This window comes from Magnolia sinica, chromosome 10 (genome assembly GCF_029962835.1).
Source record: "Magnolia sinica isolate HGM2019 chromosome 10, MsV1, whole genome shotgun sequence".
NCBI lineage: Eukaryota > Viridiplantae > Streptophyta > Magnoliopsida > Magnoliales > Magnoliaceae > Magnolia > Magnolia sinica.
The window spans coordinates 49,114,908-49,134,674 of NC_080582.1; the positions used below are offsets into that span (position 1 = coordinate 49,114,908).

Consider the following 19,767-nt stretch of genomic DNA (forward strand, 5'->3'; position numbering starts at 1 on the left):
GCCACACTACATGTGACAGATAACAAACTGGGCGTCCAACAGTACCGTTGAATGAACCACCCTGATTGATGTTTACACGTCCTACGAGCCATTTAAAAGGCTTTAGAACATTGTTAACATCTATTTTATAGTGTGCTTGTTCTTTACACAGAGAATTGATGCCACTTACCATCAGATCCTTGGCTCGCATTGCATAGGTTTTGCATCAGATATGTTTCTATCTATCACGCATGGTAAACAGCACCCTATTACAAAAAGAATATATATGGTGCCGTTTGATAAAAACATATTTTCAGCACTTATAGCTTATTTTCAGCACTTAATTCAAATTACATGAGAAAATTAGGTTACGAAATGCTTAAATTAATTTTCACGGGATATATGATTTTTTTTACAGAGCCCCTACCTTTACATAATGCTAAAAGTGGTGGTGCATTAAATTTCTTTTCACTTTTAACTAAAATATTTCAAAACTATTTCAAAAATACAATTCAACACTTAATTTTCAGAACTTATTTTTTAGTTTGTCAAATGGCACCTAAGTATTGTTAATATATTTCAATTTAGAACTTAGCAAAGATAAACAAAAGTGAGAGTAACTTCACATATAAGTACATATGAGTAGAACAATGAGTGAAACTCCTAGTCCTATTCAGAACTTAAACAGTACAGTCCAGTGATGTGGACTGTTTATTAGGTTAGACACCTATTTCATGGGCTACCATGACCACATCACAATGATCTAACAAATTTAACCATTTGATCAATGTCTTTAAAAATAGACGATGAAGATCGTTTTACACAAGAGTAGGTCCAATCAAAATGCATTGCCTATAGTTCTAAAGAATTAGTTTTGTCAGGCAATTGCAACCATCTCATCCATGACTTAGAAAGAGGATGGATATAAAACCAAAAAATTAAAAAAAAAATAAAAAAATAAAAAAATAAAATGCTAAATTAATGATGGATTAGATCTGTGTGTGTACGATAAAGAAAAACATGCCGGTCCCACTCACCTGCACATGTACTACTCGCATCAGGCGTGTTTGCTCCCTTCGCTTTGTTGATATTCACCTGTGGCATTAAGGCAACTAAATAACAAAACATTGTTGTTAGTGTATGATATGTAGGGAGAGAGGCATGCTTACCTACGCACCTGTGTACCCGCTAACATGTGTCATAGGCCTAAAATCTGAACCGTCCATGCAATGTGGCATCCCATGATACTCCTAGAGACCAATTTTCACCTTATCCAAAACTCCGGTGAGCCATAGCAAAGAGAGATGCCAATCAAGAAAGGAAACTATTTTCTTTTACCATGACCCACCAAAGCGTTGGATCAGGGTGAAACTTGGCCCTCGGGTTTCATGGGGTGTTACATCACATGGACCGTTCAAATTTTAAGATCACATCAGGTGTGATGAGTTCTTTAAAAATTTCCATGAGAACTCATTGAGAACGGGTGGCAGCTGAGTTTTATATATATATATATATATATATATATATATATATATATATATATATAGGAAATGGTACCATAAGGTTGACCTCATGGGAACTTCTCAAGAAGTCTAGCAGTATGGGCGCCACCATGATGTGTGTCGAACATCTACACTGTGCATTTGATGGGTCCCTTTTAGGTTATGGGATATCCAAACAATCAGCCATATACAAAGCTTAGGTGGGCCGTACTATCTAAAATCATGTGAAGACATCCTAAAATATATAAAAGTACTTGGTGGGGCCCACCTGAGTTTTGGATTTTGCTGAAACTTGGTTTGACCCCTCATCCAAGTGGGCACACAACATGGATGGTCTAGATTTGTGAACCACATCTCTGTGAGCTTAATAAATGATTATGAATGTTTTAATGGGAGGGTAACTCCTCTCTACTGTTGTATGTGGTGTGGGCCATCCAACTCATGGATTTACTTGATTTTTAAGCCGATGGCCTACCATGGAATGGTGCATCTGACTAATGGGTAGGGGTGTACATCGAGTCGAACCGAGTCGAGCTAGCCTTAGCTCGACTCGGCTCGGCCACTGGCTGACCTCAGCTCGAACTCTGCTCGGCTCGGTCCTCGAGCCTGATTGGCCAGCTCAACTCGGTTCGATCAGCAGCTTGGGCCAGATCAAGCCGAGTTCAAGCCAAGATCGAGCCGATTTCGCCATTGAGGCATTTCCACAAACACTCGAACTGTAAATTCAAAATCTCACTGTTTTACAAATAGAGGTAATGGTTTTACAGGTATTTTATCAAATACCTTCTAAGTAACATAAAAACCAAGAAAAACAAAGAGAAAAAGGGTATTTATTTTATGTACATACCTTCCTTGCCACCAGCCACATTTCGTTGAGTCATTTTATCAAACAGTTGGTGAGCAACATCAATGGCAAAGTAATCGAGTCACCGAACTGGTTCGATCCGAGTTCGATTTGAGCTGGATTCGATCCGAGTCGAGTCGAGCTTGGGCTTGCTTGAACTCGGCTCGAACTCATTTTCGAGCTCAAAAAATCAGCTCGACTCGGCTTGAACTCAGCTTCGAACAGAGTCGATTCGAGCATTTTCGAGTCTAGTCGAGCGAGCTAATCGAGCTAGCTCGGTTCGTGTAGACCCTTACTAATGGGGTAGATGCTCAATACACATCACAGTGGGGCCCAAACTGCAAGACCTCACAGGAAGTCATTATATATATGTGTGTGTGGGAAATGGTACTATGAGGTCTACCTCATGGGAACTTCCCATGAGGTCGAGCTGTGTGGGCCCCACCATGATGTGTGTTGAACATCAACACCGTGCATTTGATGGGTCCCCTTTAGTTTATGGGATATCCCAAAAATCAGTCGTATAAAACTCAGGTGGGCCATAAAGCATATAAAAGAACTTGGTGGGTCCCACCTGAGTTTTAGATGCAGCTGAAACTTGGTATGACCCCTCATACTAGTGGGACACACACAATGGATGGGTTGGATTTATGAACCACATCTTGGTGGTCCCAATAAATGATTATGAATATTTTAATTGGAGGAAAACCCCTCTCAACTGTTGTATGTGGTGTGGCCCAACGAAGTCATGGATTGACTTGATTTTTATGCATGTGGGCCACATTAGAATGGTGCATTTGACTAATAGTGTTGATGTTCAACACACATCACGGTGGGGCCACACAGCTGGAGTTCCCATGAGGTCGACCTCATAGTACCATATATATATATATATATATATGGGAAAAGGTACTATGCGCTGGAGCTCACGATAAGCTCCCATGAGGTCAAGCTGTGTGGGCCCCACCGTGATGCGTGTTGACCATCAACACCGTGGATTTGATGGGTCCCCTTTAAATTATGGGATATCCCAAAAATCAACCGTATACAGAATTCAGGTGGGCCATACCATCTAAAAAATGTGAAGACATGCCAAAAACATATAAAAACACTTGGTGGGGCCAACCTGAAATTTGCATGCGTCTGAGACTTGGTCTGAACCCTCATCCAAGTGGGACACACATAATGGATGGGTTGGATTTGCAAACCACATCTCGGTGGGCCCAAAAAATGATTATGAATGTTTTAATGGTGCACGGCCCCTCTCAACTTCTGTACGTGGTGTGGCCCACACAAATCATGGATTGACTTGATTTTTGAGTCCTAGGCCCACGATGGAATGGTGCATCTGACTGATGGGGTAGATGTTCGAAACGCATCACGGTGGGGCCCACACAGCTTGACCTCATGGGACGTTCCCATCAGCTCGAGTGCATAGTACCTTTTCCCTATATATATATATAGTAACATTTCTCGTGAAACATATTATTGTTAAAAACGGCAATAAGTCATTTTATAGGCCGCATACGTGTACAGCCGTAACGCCTCTCCATGAAAGCACACATGTAAATGGTGTACCTGAGTACATCCTAGCTTTCCATCAGTGGGCCACATCATTACATCTGGCTAAAAGGTTTTATTTATTTATTTATTTTTATTTTTATTTTTATTTTTATTTTTATTTTTTATAACCTCCTTCATGTGTCACAATGTACAAGATAAATGGATGGCTATAAAAATGTTTTAGTCATCCATTTAAAAAAAAAAAAAAAAAACCATTTATTTTGGACATTGAAGCTCATCCAGGAAGAGAAATGATCTAATATTAATCACAATGATCAGAAATGATCTAATATTAATCTAGATGATCTAATCATTGTGACCTAATTGAGAGTGAAACAACATATTTTTAGAACGAAGATCAAATCAGTATGGCCCACTTGATGCAAAGGTCCGGTACATCAGCACGTAGACTTGCATGTAGTAGGCGGGGCTCTGTACATGTCAGTGTTGAACAACCCATAGATATAAAATAAAAAATAAATAAATAAATAAATAATTTTTTTAAAAAATCAAATACAAAACTGGCAAGAGCAACATGACAAAAAATAATATTAATTAATAAAAATTTTGGGGAAAACTATAGCGTGCACCATGTGAACAAAGCAGCATCCATTTGTAGATTACAAACGGCAGTTTAGTTCAAGCAAGCATATCAAATGGAAATGAAAATTCTCAAGAGCACATTAAGATTCCAATCCCATTATTATCGGACGATGAGATGTTGTCAAAAATGCTCTTGGTGAACATTAGGCCTAAAAGAGTATATATCACGACTTATCTACCTACAGGGAATGTTAGGGTGTTGTGAATTGTACCATTATTATTATTATTATTATTATTATTATTATTATTTTTCTTTCAAAGGTGGTTAAAATTTCACAGCTGAGAACTGATCGAATGGTGGAAACAAACCACACAAAGGGTTGATCTTTAATACTCTATTTAGTTGCTGGGGAATTCATTCCTTAGTTGTTATGTTTTTGAAAAAATGTTGAAGTTGGCCTAGAATTTTATAGGGAATGACTAGATTTGGTTTAATTGACACACTTGTTTCCTGAAGACATTTGAGATAAGTTTCAAATTTTGTTTTAATTCTGGAGGAATTTTATTCCATAGCAAAAAGTTGCAGCTAGCATATAGGAAATGCTGCATTTGGGGAATATAAATACCAACCGATAGCTCTGATGAAGAATAACACTTGTTCTAATAGAAAACAATCACTCAACAATGCCTACTCATCAATGGACTATCGCCATTAGTCCATGTGTTGAAGGTATAAGGTCAAAATTGAAAGTTCACATCCATGCAAGAATTCAAAAAGAAATCTGGCTATGTTCCAGCATTATGCATTTTATTTTTATTTTTAAAGGAAGGGCCACGCCCCTATATCCTTGTTAATATTAACAGACAATGTATAAAGTAGACTTCCAAGTGGGCTCCACACTAAACACCGGGCCTCACCTATCATATCGCCTAATCAACAAACAGAAAATGGATTTAAAAAAAAAAAAAAAAAAAACTCTAGCCACTCTGACGAAAACAGAGCTTCATAACCGGCCTCTCCTAGCAGGAGAACATGAACTTCCCTAGCAAACATGGACTGAATCAACCCAAGAAAACTGCACAAAACAGTTGCACAGCTGAGAGCCGCAAATCTTCATGTCGCTTGTTATAGAAAACTGCATCACGCTGCAGACAGTAGACACAAACATCATCCAACATACAACAGCCTTGCTGCACACTCCCTAGCCATCAAACCAAGAACCGCTTCTTCTTCTTCTTCTTCTTCTTTTTTTCACGACAATACTACTCTAGCCTCCCCTCTATCTTTGTTCCAGCATTATGCTATATATGCCATCTCCAACCATCATAAGAATGAAATAAAAAAGTTCACGATGATTCATGGCCAATATATATCCCTCAGATTGCTTTCTACAAATGACATCCTTCACTTATAGCTGGCCAATATATAATGCGTAGAGATCAACTCTTTCGCCACAACAAATATAAACTGATGTAATAATACAGCTTCCTTGCAACGATATCTAATAGGAGTTGATAGGATGGAGGTAGCGACGGCTTAGTCTGAGGTATATGGCACACGGTGGAATGACACCATGATTAGAATCTTAAAGCATGTTTGGCATCTTTTACCGAATCCAATAACAACTACTCTAATAATACTTTTGTACGAACTATAGTTACGGTAAGGTGGTTTGGAAAAATCGCTTTCTCAAACCTGGAAAAGCCACTTCTTTTAAATGATTACGTTTAAGGTCTGTTTGTTAAATTTGAAGTTGAAAGTCTGACTCTGAAATCAGAATCTAAAGTCCGAATCTGAAGTCGAAACCTATTATTGAATTTAGAACAACCTGTTTGTTCTGAGATGTTTGGAATATGTTAATTTGACAAATTTGTCCTTATGAAACAATCATGATTGAATCCCTACCATTAAAATCTTCATGGATTCAATCAAAGTGTTTATTTATCAACCCCTTGATAAGGTAAAAAACACCTAGATGAAGAGACCACCCAAATATCATCTTAATCCAAAGGTGGGTCCCCCGGCTGAGGAAGGCAAGCCCATTAATTTTTCCCCTCAGTCTCCTAGGGGAGGGAATTTTCCTCCCTGCCAGCTGGTGGGACACCCTCCCCAAACTCTGATCGATAGCGTTGCTGATGAGAATCCGTGTACCATTTCAAGGCAGGTTTCAGACATGCAGCTGGTCCACCCCCAGAAAGTTTCAAATCAGGATTCCAACTGGTGGGACAATGGGAGGGATGGGAGCCCTGACAGAAAGGCTAGGATCTCCAGATCAGAAGGGAATTCTCCTTACTCAACTCCTGAGAAAATCCAGGAGATAGATAAGTGCGGTATTGTGAACAGATTGAAGGAAGGCTGGACCGTGGCCAGGGTGGCAGGCAGGACCCCGCCTGATACGGGGAAAGATCTCCCCCAGGGATCTACAGGCAATCTGGAACTGCAGGTCGACTTATCCCCTTACTTCCCGGGGGGTGCTCCATCCACTCCTAAAGGTAATGTTGAGCAAGGGCTCATTTTGTCACCCGCTGCAGGGCTGGAAAGCTTCTTAGTTGGCTTGGCAGAGGTGGAGGATTAGTTCCGGATTCCAGGTACAGAGCGGACAACTGGGAATGCCAGGGAGCAGGGCACGTATCATAAGAATAACAGTCGGCAGCTACTTAACAACCAGATTACAGCTAAACGGAGGAATAGACAGAGCTTCAAAATAAAGGGGAATGCAGACACAGGAGACTGGTATGGTAGGTTGAGGAGACTCAAGCAGAGGGCTGTGAACACAGGGTGTATAACTGATGGATAACATCCTTGTGTGGTACGACCCGCGGAGTGGGGAACCCCCCCACACTAAGAACAATTTCAAGATTCATTAGAGAGCATAATCCTTGGATCGTGGCCATCCTTGAACCCATGCTCAGCGACGATCGGAGGGTCCAGATTGGCCTCAAACTGGGTTTCCACTCATCCTTCTCTAACGCCGAGGCGGGAGGAAAGGTTTGGGTCTTTTTTAAAACCTCCCTCAACATTTCAGTTTTTGGAATCTCTAATCAAATGCTGTCTCTGCTGATTTACTGTCCCAATTTTCAGCGTCCTGTCAGGCTTTCTATTGTATATGCTAGTTGAATAGGTTAAGGACAAGGGAGCTATGGCAGGACATGGCCTCCATCTCTAGCGTCACCTTGGATCCCTGGGCCATTTGCGGGGATTTCAATGCTGTGTGTAGTGTGTCAGAGAGAAGGGGCAGGAGAAATCCTGATCTCCTTAGCTCCAGAGAATTTTTTGAAGCCATCAATGCTGCGGCTCTGCAGGATGGGGGATTCGCGGGCTCTCAATTCACTTGGAGTAATAACCAACAGGGTGCTGCTAGAGTCTGGGCGAGACTTGATAGGGTTCTTATTGATGTCCCTTGGGCTTCTTTCTTCCAATGGTTCTGAATGTGTCACCTTCCTAGAGCCAACTCCGATCACGCCCCTCTTCTTCTATCCTTCCTTAGCGATCCTTCGGGTAAGGACCGGCCTTTTCGTTTCCAGAGGATGTGGACGCTTCATGAATCCTTCTTTCAGGTGGTGCAAAAAGCTTGGGAGGGGCAAGTTGCCATCAACCCCATGTTAAATGTCCAGTTTAAACTGAAAAAGGTCAAATAGATTTTGCAGCTTTGGAACAAAGAATCTTTTGGCAATATCCATTAGCAGGTGAAAGCCGCGGAACTAGCGCTCGAGTTAACTGAGCATTAGATGCAGAACGCTCCTACAGAGGACCTCCACAATAAGCTTTTACAGGACAAGGCTCACCTTCAGAAGCTAGAAATCAGGGAGGAGATTTTTTGGAAGCAGAAATCCAGGAACTCCTGGCTCAAAGAAGGGGATAAAAACATTAAATTCTTCCACACAGCTGACCTGGATCGAGCTAGGAGGGCTGAAGTCTCGGTCATCAAATCTGCTGATGGAACACTCATATCTGATTCAAATCAGATCAAGCGGGAAGCGGTGGCTTTCTTTGAAGCTGCGTTCACTTCTGAGTCGCGCTCCTCTCAAGACAGCCTTACCCAGCTCCTCCCCGGCTGTGTTTCCTATGCAGATAATTAGAATCTGATGATCAGCTCGTCAATGTAGGAGGTTCATAGTGCGGTTTCATCCATTTCTGCAGATGGAGCCCCCGACTCTGATGGTTTTTCGGGGAGTTTCTTCAAGGCCTGTTTGAGCATCGTGGGGGAAGACATCCATAAAGCCGTGGTTCACCTTTTCCAAGGAGGGAGCATTCCAAGAGCATTCACCTCATCCCTCATTTGTCTTATCCCAAAAGTTGCCAACCCTGTCTCCTTCTCTAATTTCCGGCCCATTAGCCTGTGTACCTACATTTACAAAATCTTGGTGAAGATCATCGTTTCCAGGCTGAACCTGTTGCTCGCCTCGCTTATTTCTCCAGAGCAAGCGGCTTTTGCGAAAGGTAGATCAATCACGGAAAGCATTGTCCTTGCCCAAGAAATGTACAGGGATATCAATAGGAAAACCTGAGGGGGGTAATGTGGTGCTGAAGCTTGATTTAGAAAACGTGTATGATCGCGTGGAGTGGAGCTTCCTTAAGCAAGTTCTCAAACAGTTTGGCTTCTGTGTTCCGTGGATTGAGATGGTTGAAAAATGTTGGGCAAACTGCTGGTTCTCGGTCCTAGTCAATGGGGAAGCGATTGAATTCTTCAAGTCTTCGAGGGGTTTAAGACAGGGTGACCCATTTCTCCAAGTTTATTTATCCTGGCGGCAGAGGTTCTTAGCCAAGGATTCAAAGCGCTGGTTTCCAGGGGGGAGTGCAAGCCTTTCAAGCTCAAGGAAGGCTGCTCGGTGGTGTCCCATTTACTTTTTGCAGATGACACCCTTTTCTTCTTGAATGAGGGCTTAACTTCCTTAAGAGCTGTAAAGGCGTTCCTTGAAGATTTCCAGTCCAGCTCGGGCCAGCGGGTCAACCTGGGTAAAAGCTCCTTCTTGGCTTCGAAGCATCTCATAGCTGGCAGAATCCGGAGCATGGAAAATTGTCTAGGCGTCAAGATCGCCTCCTCCAATCCAACCTATCTGGGTGTACCCATATCTGGAGTCAGGCTCAACCGGTTGATCTTTCAGCCTTTGGTCTAAAAAATTGAAGCTCGTATTAGCAGTTGGAAAGCCAGGTTCTGGTCCCAACCCGGGAGGGCCACCCTCATTCGTCATGTGTTATGTAGCATCCCAGTTCATACACTAGCTGCCTCTAATGTTCCTGCCTGCATTCTAAGCTCAAATGAGTTTTTCTTCCTTCTTCTGGGGATGGGCTGATGGGTCCAAAAAAATGCATTTGGTTAATTAGAAGAGGATTTCTACTCCAAAGGCCGAAGGTGGGCAAGGTTTTCGTCCTTTAAAAGACATCATGAAGACGTTCCGGATCAAGCTTGCTTGGGACATTCGATTCAGGGCCGAGAATAGTCAGTGGGTGGAGTTGATGAAGGCCAAACATCAGCGGGACTTGGTTCCCTTTTCCTCTAATCAAACCATGGCTTCCGCTTACTCTCCAATGTGGAAATCAGTCAGGGAATGCCTCCCCCTGGTTGATAGGATTGTGCAGTGCAGGATCAGGCAGGGTAATGGTAATCTGTGGCGAGACAACTGGTCCAATCTTGGCGCTTTTCATCTCCTAGTTTCCAACCCCATCCCCGAGAGGCTGTGGGATATGCAAATCAAAGAGTTTTTGGGCCTTAACGGCCCAGTCCCTCCGTCAGCAGTTTTCTCTCTTCTCCCACAAGAGGTTATCAACCATATCTTTCAAGGCGGTTTCTGCACCTTGGATCTCCCTGACTCGCATGTCTGGCCTCTTGATCCGTCAGGGTCCTTCTTTATCAGGTCTGCCTAGGGTGTGATTCACCCCGCCAGGCCGAGGAAGGGCTGGGTACGGTGGGTTTGGCACTCGTTGATGCCTCCAAAAATCTCTTGTTTTGTGTGAAGAGTCTTTTGGTAGCGGTCCCGGTGGACGCCAGGGTGCAGAGCAAAGGAATTCCATTCGTATCTAAATGCATTTGTTGTGCTCCGTCCGCCTCGGTAGCTCCCTCGACTGAATCTCTAACCCACTTGTTTATCCATAGTTCCCTTGCAAAAGATGTCTAGAGTCACTTTGGGGCCCTCCTTCGCATTTCAATGGGGGCCAATCCTTCGGTGGTAACCAGGTTGTATGCGTGGTGGGGAGCATACACGGCGCAGGTAAGATCTCGACTGCATAAGGCCTCCTTCCCATGTTCATCTTATGGGAAACCTGGAAGGCAAGGAACAAAGTGAAATATAAGGGGAAGGTGGCCATCCCTTCGGATGTTATCGGCAGGGTCGTTGGGTGGCTTAAATCCATCAGCCGGGCATTTTCTCCTTGGCCATGTCACTCGTCTACTGAAGGTAAGGTGATGGCGTCTTTGGGTATTGTCCTGCCTACCCCTCCCAAGATGGCTCCTCTTTTGGTTAAATGGATCCCACCTGTGGGGGATTGCTTCAAGCTCAACGTCAATGGATCTAGTAGGGGAAACCCGGCTCGTTCAGGGGGTGGAGGCATTTGCAAAGGGGCGGGAGGTAATTTTTAATTCACTTTTGCCATCGGATACGACGTCGGTTCCAACAATATGGCCGAGTTTAGGCCCATTTGGGATGGGTTACTGTTGTGTCGGCAGAAGGGCATCTTAAAGGTTCAGGTTGAATCGGACTCTAAGCTCATTGCGGACTTGCTGACTGGTATCAGCCAGGCTTGTGCAAGGTGGGGCTACTGGCTGGATCGCATCCTCTCTTTGTGTAGGGGTGCCCATATCTCCTCCTCCCACGTCTTCCGGGAAGTGATTTCCACGACGGATGGGCTGGCTAAACTTGCGAGCTCCTCTCAGACACACTTCGTTATCTACAGAGTCGCTGATCGCCCTCGCCCTGTGCAGGGTTCTGTCCTCCTTGATAAAATAGGCCTCGGCTCCATTAGGAGCAGTCATGGAGATTGGAGAAGCAATTAGTGCTTTGCTTTTGGGGTTTTCTTTTCACTGTGCAGCGCTTCTTTGCTTGGCGGCCCAGATCTTTTTGCTGGGGCCTGCCTCTTTCGGTGTATAACTTTTTTTTTTGTGCCTATAATACAATGGTGGGATGATCCCATCTTTTTGCTAAAAGTAAATAAATAAATAAATAAATAAAATCCAAAGATTTTATAGCTCACAAGAAATTTTTAATGGTCATTTACCACTCCTTGTAATATTGATGGATAACATGAATGTAGTCACATACATCACCATGGGCCCCACAGTCAGGGTCCCATGCACCTCGGTGGATCAAGATTGCGTACTAACGACATCAATAGCTCCTAGCTATTGGACAGTATTATTTGGCCCCCATCATAATGTATGTGTTTTATCCACACCCTCCATCCATATTTCCAAATCATTTTAGGGATTGATACTAAAAATGAGGATGATCCAAATCTCATGTGGCCTAGAACTTTTTTGGCCCATCAATGGTCACTCGCCACTATTTCCTACTATACGACCTACTTGATAATTGGATTTGTTTCATTTTTTATATAATGCCCCATAATGATTTGAAAAAATGGTTGACCAAAGTAGATATAGGATACATACATTAAGGTGGCCCCATGGTTAGGGCTAAGGTACGTGGCATGTGGCACACCACGTAATCTGCTAAACACCATAATCAGATGCGGATTAGCTACTGTCAGGTTGAGTAGCGAGACTCAGTACTAAAGTGACGTCACCAAGTTTTGTGGGTCCCATCATGATGTATGTGTTGTATCCACACCGTTCATCCATTTGGAGAAACCATATCAGGGCATGATGTAAAGAATGATTTAGATCCAAACATGTAAAGAATGATTTAGATCCAAACATGAGTGGACCCCACCATTGAAAACAGTGGGGAGAGTGACGCCCCCCAATAAAAACTTCTAAGGGCCACAAAAGCTTTCAATCAGGTTGATATTTTTTTCCCTCATTTCATGTCTATGTTAACACATGAATAAGTTTCAATGGTGGGCATCACTCTCCCCACTATTTTCTATGGTGGGGTCTACTCTAGCTTTGGATCTGCCTCATTCTTTTTATAATACCCTAAAATGATCTCTCCAAATGGATGGACGGTGTGGATACAACACATACACCATGGTGGGCCCACAGAACTTGGTGGCATCACTTCAGTAGCGACTACTCAACCTGATCCACTCTCCCCAAATCTAGGTGGGATTGCGTACTACCCCCACTCAGTAATCGATATAGCTAGAGATGACGGTCCTATCAAATGGCTCTACGGGGCATGCTATGATGTAGATGTTTTATCCATACCGTTCATTCATTTTTTTCATATCATTTTAGGGAAAATGACCAAAAACAAGCCAAATCTAAGGTTTAAGTGGGCCACAATACAAGAAACAGTGGGAGTTGGGTTCCTACCATAAAAAATTTCTTGGGGCCACATAAGCCTCTTATCAAGCTAATTTTTGTGTTTTCCCTTCATCCAGGTTTTTGTGAACTTATGAAAATGTTAGATGGCAAATAAACTTCACAATGGACCATAAGAAGGTTTTAATGGTAGTCATTCCATTCCCACTACTTTCTATGATGCCGTCGAGTTGAGGTTAGGATGTGACTCATTTTTTGAGATTGTGATCTAGGACGGTATAGAAAAGTTGATGGGCGGTGTGGATCTAGCACATAAATCATAGTGAGCCCAATGAAATGCCACACGTTAAAAGTTGGGTTTTGGAAATTTTGAATTTAAAAAAAAAATACACATGGAGTGCATTCTCCATTCACCATTAAGCTAGACCTTTATTGCTGAAAAAATTAAGCCAAACACGATCCATGTTAACAAACAAAACTAAACACTGATTGCTATCCCATTCCGCATTAAATCAAAATTTATAGCGTTACCAAACAGGCCCTTAGTAAAACATTCTAAGGTTCTTTTAAGGGATAGTTGTCATTTTTAAAAATTACAACTCCATCTTATGCCTTTAACCTTGGATGTTATGGATTGTCCATCACATAGAGCCCACCTTTTATGTGAATTGTGGATGTGGGTCAAACATTCAAATTGGACCATCCATCATGCGTGGCTAGCCTTGGATGTGGACCATTCATCATTAAGGGCTAACCTTTTATGTGGATTGTCCGTTATGTGGGGCCCACCATGATGTAAGTCATCCATCATGTGGGCTAACCATCAATGTTAATTTTCCTTCATGTGGTGCCACACTTGAAGTGGGTCATCCATCAATTGGAGCCCACCTGATGTGGGTTGTCAATCATGTGGGGTGTAACACCCTGTACTTATCTTTACTCGGTATTACTATGGAAATCTAATGTAGTTTATATGTGTATGGGATTACGTTTAACTTACCCTTAATAATTCGAAATGTACATATGAAAACATATTTTAGAATTTAAATCATGATGATATTTTGTAAAACACCTTATTAGGCAAATTAAACCATTCATGATCAATATTGAGACCGAATTCGTCTGATCCACTGTTCCTCGGTAGTATAATTTTCTCCTAAATAAATAAATCAGCTATCCAATTATGGTAACCACCATTAAATTCCCTTTAGAATAAGCTAGGGACTCGTAGAAACCTTGAGGATCAAATTTGGAAATAATCCAACTATTCGATAGATGAAAATCATGATTTGAACCCAAAAACAAACATCGTGTGGCCCATTTATGTAAAACAACATCATTTTAAAATAGACAGTGGCCTTGGGTGGCTGACCAGTTAGATGAAATGTCATGATTACGAGATTTGACCATAAAGCATCACCATATCAGTTTGCGAGTGCACCTATGTGTGTGCTCCTAAGGATGATAGACCTAGCCAAAGTCAAGTTTAACCTGCTAACCCGATGAAGGAGGAAGGGAATTTGACCATACTGGCCTCAATGTATGGTCAAATTTTAAAGAGATTCAACCTTCCAAATATTTCGAAGGTGGCCTTTTGACAAGCTTTGAAAAATCTTTTGGACCAAAATGCCCTTGTCCTTGGTTCAGTAGTTGCATCATTTTTTAGTGAATAAAAAGTTACATCATATTTAATGCTGAGAAAGTGATGTGGACGGAAACCTTTTTCGGGCTTGGGCAAGGCCCAACTCGTGGGGCCCACATTGATGTATGTGTATAATCCATGTCATCCATCCTTTTTGTTGTGTCATTTTAGGGCTAGGGCCCAAATATCAGCTTGATCTAGTGATCGTGTGGGCCACATAATAAAAAATAATGGTGACACTAGCACCCATTGTTGAAACTTTCTATGCTCATTGTAATGTTTATTAGTAATGGACACCGCAAAAGTCAGGACTTTTTGGCCCCACGGCGAGCTAGCCGACAAGGTGGACGGAACAAATCACCCCATTGTGGGCCTCGACTCGTATTATTGAAAAATAATCAAGTTATTAATTACATCAACCTGACAACCATGACCCTTACTACATTACAACCACAACCCTTACCACATTACAACCATGGACCCTTACCATGTTATATAGGGTCATGGTTGTCCTGTTATAAGGGTCATAGTTGTCATGTTATGTGGGTCGTAATTGTCCTATTATATGGTCATAGTTGTCCGGTTATATGGGTCGCAGTTGTCATGTTATATGGATCACAGTTGTCCTGTTATATGGGTCGTGGTTGTATGGGTCATAGTTGTTATGTTATTATATGGCTCGCAGTTGTCTTGTTATATGGGTCGTAGTTGTATGAGTCTTAGTTGTCATGTTATATGGGTCGCAGTTGTCCTGTTGTATGGGTCACGGTTGTATGGGTTGCAATTGTCATGTTATATGGGTCTCAGTTGCCATGTTATATGGGTCGCAGTTGTCTTGTTATATTGGTTGCAGTTGTCCTTCTATATGGGTCGTGGTTGTCATGGGTCATGGTTATCATGTTATATTGGTGGTGTTTATCATGTTATATGGGTTGTGGTTGTAATATGACGTGTGGAGTTCATAAGAGTCAAGGTCGTATAAATTTAATCCAAACCGTCCACCACCTTCTCCATATTATTTTAGGCCATGAGCCAAAAAATGAGATAGATCCAAGCCTCGAGTGGACCACACCGAGGGAAACAAAGTCCCACTATTGGAACTTTCTAAGGCCTACTATTGTGTGTGTATGTGATGGAAATACCAACAATAAACTCATTTGGTCCACAGAGAGCTGGCTAACATAATAGACGGAAAGGATTATCCACTCGTGGACCCCACATAGCAGAAAACAAAAACACATACAAGAATAAAGAAAAAGAAAAGGAAAAGAAAGTGTCATGTTATGTGGGTCATGATTGTCATGTTAGATGGGTCGTAGTTGTCCTATTATATGGGTTACAGTTGCCCGATTATATGGGTCGTAGTTGTATGGGTTATAGTTGTCCTGTTATATGGGTCGTAATTATATGGATCATAGTTGTCATGTTATATGGATCGCATTTGTCCTGTTATATGGGTCGCAGTTGTTATGGGTCACAGTTGTCCTGTTATATGGGTCGCAGTTGTATGGGTCGAAGTTGTTATATTATATTGGTTGCAGTTGTTTTGTAATATGGGTCACAGCCCATTATTGGAACTTTCTAAGGCCTACTGTTATGTATGTATGTGATGGAACTATCCAAAATTGGACTCCTTTGGTCCACAAAGAGCTGGCTAACATAATAGACGTAAAGGATTATCCACTAGTGGACCCCACATAGCAGAAAACAAAAACACATATAAGAAGAAAGAAAAAGAAAAGGAAAAGAAAGTGTCATGTTATGTGGGTCATGGCTGTTATGTTAGATGCATCGTAGTTCTCTTGTTATGTGGGTTGCAGTTGTCTGGTTATGTGGGTCGTAGTTGTCCTATTATATGGGTCGTAGTTGTATAGTTTGCAGTTGTCCTGTTATATGGATCGTGGTTGTCATGTTATATGGATCGCAGTTGTCCTGTTATATGGGTCGCAGTTGTATGGGTTGTAGTTGTCCTGTTATATGGGTCACAGTTGCATGGGTCATAGTTGTCATGTTATATGGGTCGCAGTTGTCATGTTATATGGATCACGGTTGTCTTGTTATATGAGTCATAGTTGTATGAGTCATAGTTGTCATGTTACATGGGTCGCAGTTGTCCTGTTATATGGGTCGCAGTTGTATGGGTTGTAGTTGTCATGTTATATGGGTCGTAGTTATCTTATTATATGGGTCGCAGTTGTATGGGTCACAGTTGTCATATTATATCGGTCGCAGTTGTCCTATTATATGGGTCATAGTTGTATGGATCATAGTTGTTCTGTTATATGGGTCGTAGTTGTCATGTTATATGAGTCCTGGTTGTCATTGGTCGTAGTTGTCCTGTTATATGGGTTGTAGTTATCCTGTTATATGGGTCATAGTTGTCGTAGTTGTCATGTTATATGTTCACTTCCTTTACCACCAAATGAAAGGCTAGCCATTGGTACCATACCCTAAGGCCCAGAATGGGATGATCTATTCCTTTCACCATTTCGGCCAGCTCGTCGTGGGCCCAATAAGTTTTGACTTGGGCAATGTTCACTTCTAACATACATCACAGTCAGCCTGGAAAGTTTCAACAGTGGGTGTCGCTATCACCATTATTTTCTATTATGTGTTCCACACGAGCTCTAGATCAGGTTGATATTTTAGCCCTAGCCCTAAAATGACATGGCAAAAAGGATAGGCAGCATGAATTATACACATACATCAATGTGGGCCCCAGAGTTGGGCCTTACCCATGCCAAAAATGGTTTCCATCCGCATCACTTTCTAAGCATTAAATTGATGTAACTTCTTATTCAGTAAAAAACGGTACAACTATTGAACCAAGGACAGAAGAATTTTGGTCGAAAAGATTTTCCAAAGCTTGTCAAAAGGCCACCTTCGAAATATTTGAAGGTTGAATCTCTTTAGGGAATTTGACCATACACTAAGGCCAGTACGGTTAAATTCCCAAAGATGAAGCGTCCTCTTCTTCTTTTGTCATTTTCCTATCGTACAGATGTTTAAACGAACAATACTCATTTACATGGGTTGTGGCCCACCATGCTCATCCATCTAGATGATCTAAATCATCCATCACGAGTAGAGGATGATTTCGACCAAACCCTAGTTACCACACCTGTTAGTTTGCACGTGTTCGTTCTCGACCAAGAATGCGAGTAGGACTCTGCAGTGGGTTTTATCGAAAGCAAATATTCCGTTTTATCATGAAAGGTTGGCCGTTTCCACACCTCTCATATCGTCTCAAACACTCATTCACTGGTAATCTAAGCCCTTCATGTTAGAGATTTCCTATTTCGAAATATGGCATGAGAATCTTTTCAATTTCAATTTAGATGAGGTGTGGGAAGCTTGGATGCAATCTGAACCATCCAAGAGTTTCTAAAAGGTTTCCAAAATGCCTTGGCCATTGATTCTAGGGTAACCTTATAGCCTTTTGCTTTGTTTTGAGAGATAACTAGTTATGGTGTGAGTTATTTTGTGTGGCTGAAAATCTCGAAACCCACTGAGATTTTGTGGGTTAGTGTCAAATGGTGGGCCCCACAGGGTCTTTATGACCCATCTAACCTTCCAAAGGTATTAGATCTGAAGGTCAACCACCCACTAGCATTTCGCCATTAATGGTGGGTTTATCTTCTCAATTAAACTGGAAGAACCCATCTTCTTAGAATAGGCCCCATTTGTAGATCAAAGAAATTTGTCATGTGACCCTTCGCTTTAGAAAATCATCAAAATCAATGGATAGGGGCCATGCAAGAAAAAAATTGTTTTAACCAGATGATTGCCTTTAAGTTGCTTGGATAGCTAAAACTCTCAAGACAGATTGAAAACCTATATATGTTATTTTTAGGGCATCTCTACCTAAAATAGATAGTTGGGAGAGAAGTGAGTTCGAGTCAAGGGGCTGCTACACTAGGTCGTTTCACCCAAATCAATTGTCAAGTCGATTAAGGTGTCAATGAGTTAGGCCGAGCCCTGATTCTATGAAGATTTCAGAGGATAAAGGAAAGGAAGGAGGAAGAAGAGGAAAAATTAAGAGCAAAAGAAAGAAATCATTTGAGAGAGTGAGAGAGACGGAGAGAAAGAGAGAGATGTCTTCCTTGCCCTATTGGGTGACTCGGACAAGGGCTTGCATCTAGACTAAGTTCAGATTGAATCTACCCCCATCTGGCTGAGTAAGAAGAAGAAGAAGAAGAAGAAGAGAGAGAGAGAGAGAGAGAGAGAGAGAGAGAGAGAGAGAGAGAGAGAAGGAAAAGAAGGAAGTAGGAAAGGGGAAGCGAGGTAGTGCAGTTGTGTTGTTGCCTTGTTAACCAGGCAACTCATCAAGTGTTTGTCTGAGATGCGGTTGAGTTTCGTGGCATGTCAAGGTGACTCTCAACTAGTTGTTGTAGATCTAGAAAGAAAAGGGAAGTAGGAGAATGAGAGAAGATAAGAGGGAAAGAATGAGAGAAAAGAAGGGAGAGAGTTAGAGTTGTTGAATCATGTTGAGTTGACTTAGTAACTTCCACTGAATCTAGCACCAGGTGTGTTTGAGTGGGAGCTATATCAGCTCAGCCATTGGTATCACTACCAAGCTAGGTAGCTGGATCTCTTGCTAAGGTAGTGTATTTAGTGCATCTCAAGTTAGAGTTGTTAAGTCCACTTCTACCGAGTTGATTTAGTGTTTTGCTATGTTCAAATTCATCTGTTCTCTAAGTTGTGGTTGTTTTAGTTGGATTAGGGATTTGAATCTTTGAATATTGAGTTGATGGGATCCGAATCGGGGTCGTATCGAGGTTGAGTCGACAACTAGGTGACCCGACTCTTTTGTTGCATTCTATTAATATTAATTAAAAATTAATCTAGGTCATTGATTTTCTTATTTTTGTTATTTGACTATTTAATTTTTCAGACTTTTCTCTATCTTTAGTACTTGGTTTTCATGGATCTTTGACACTTAAAATCTTTAATATTGGTTTCCAAATCACCAATTCTTCATTGCCTTTGAGCTTAATCTCTTTTTAAGTTTTAAATCATCCTTTTAAGCATGTATTCAAATTTAGATCCAAAATTATCTCACATGTAGAAAATATATCTTATTAGATCAATTAATCACCTAAATTGTAACACCCCGTACTTTCCAGTACTCAAGTGTTACTAAGTAACGTAATGTAATATAAATACAAAAATAATACAACATAAACATATACACTGTGGAAGGTTTTTTTTATATATATACTTGTAAGATTTAAGATTTTCATATTGATATGTAACCATAATCCATACTATGTGTATACGCTTACAACATCATAAATATAAATTACAAATTAT

The 19,767-nt window shown here is 41.5% G+C and overlaps 1 protein-coding gene across 1 annotated transcript in view; it reads right to left on the reverse strand.

Annotated features, from left to right (window-relative positions):
* Positions 1-19,767, reverse strand: part of LOC131217511 (uncharacterized) — a 159,231-nt gene that overhangs the window by 7,891 nt on the left and 131,573 nt on the right. Inside the window, exon 4 of the mRNA XM_058212448.1 lies at positions 1,017-1,091. Within this exon, the coding sequence (XP_058068431.1) occupies positions 1,017-1,091 (75 nt within the window). The remainder of the gene's footprint in view (positions 1-1,016; positions 1,092-19,767) is intronic.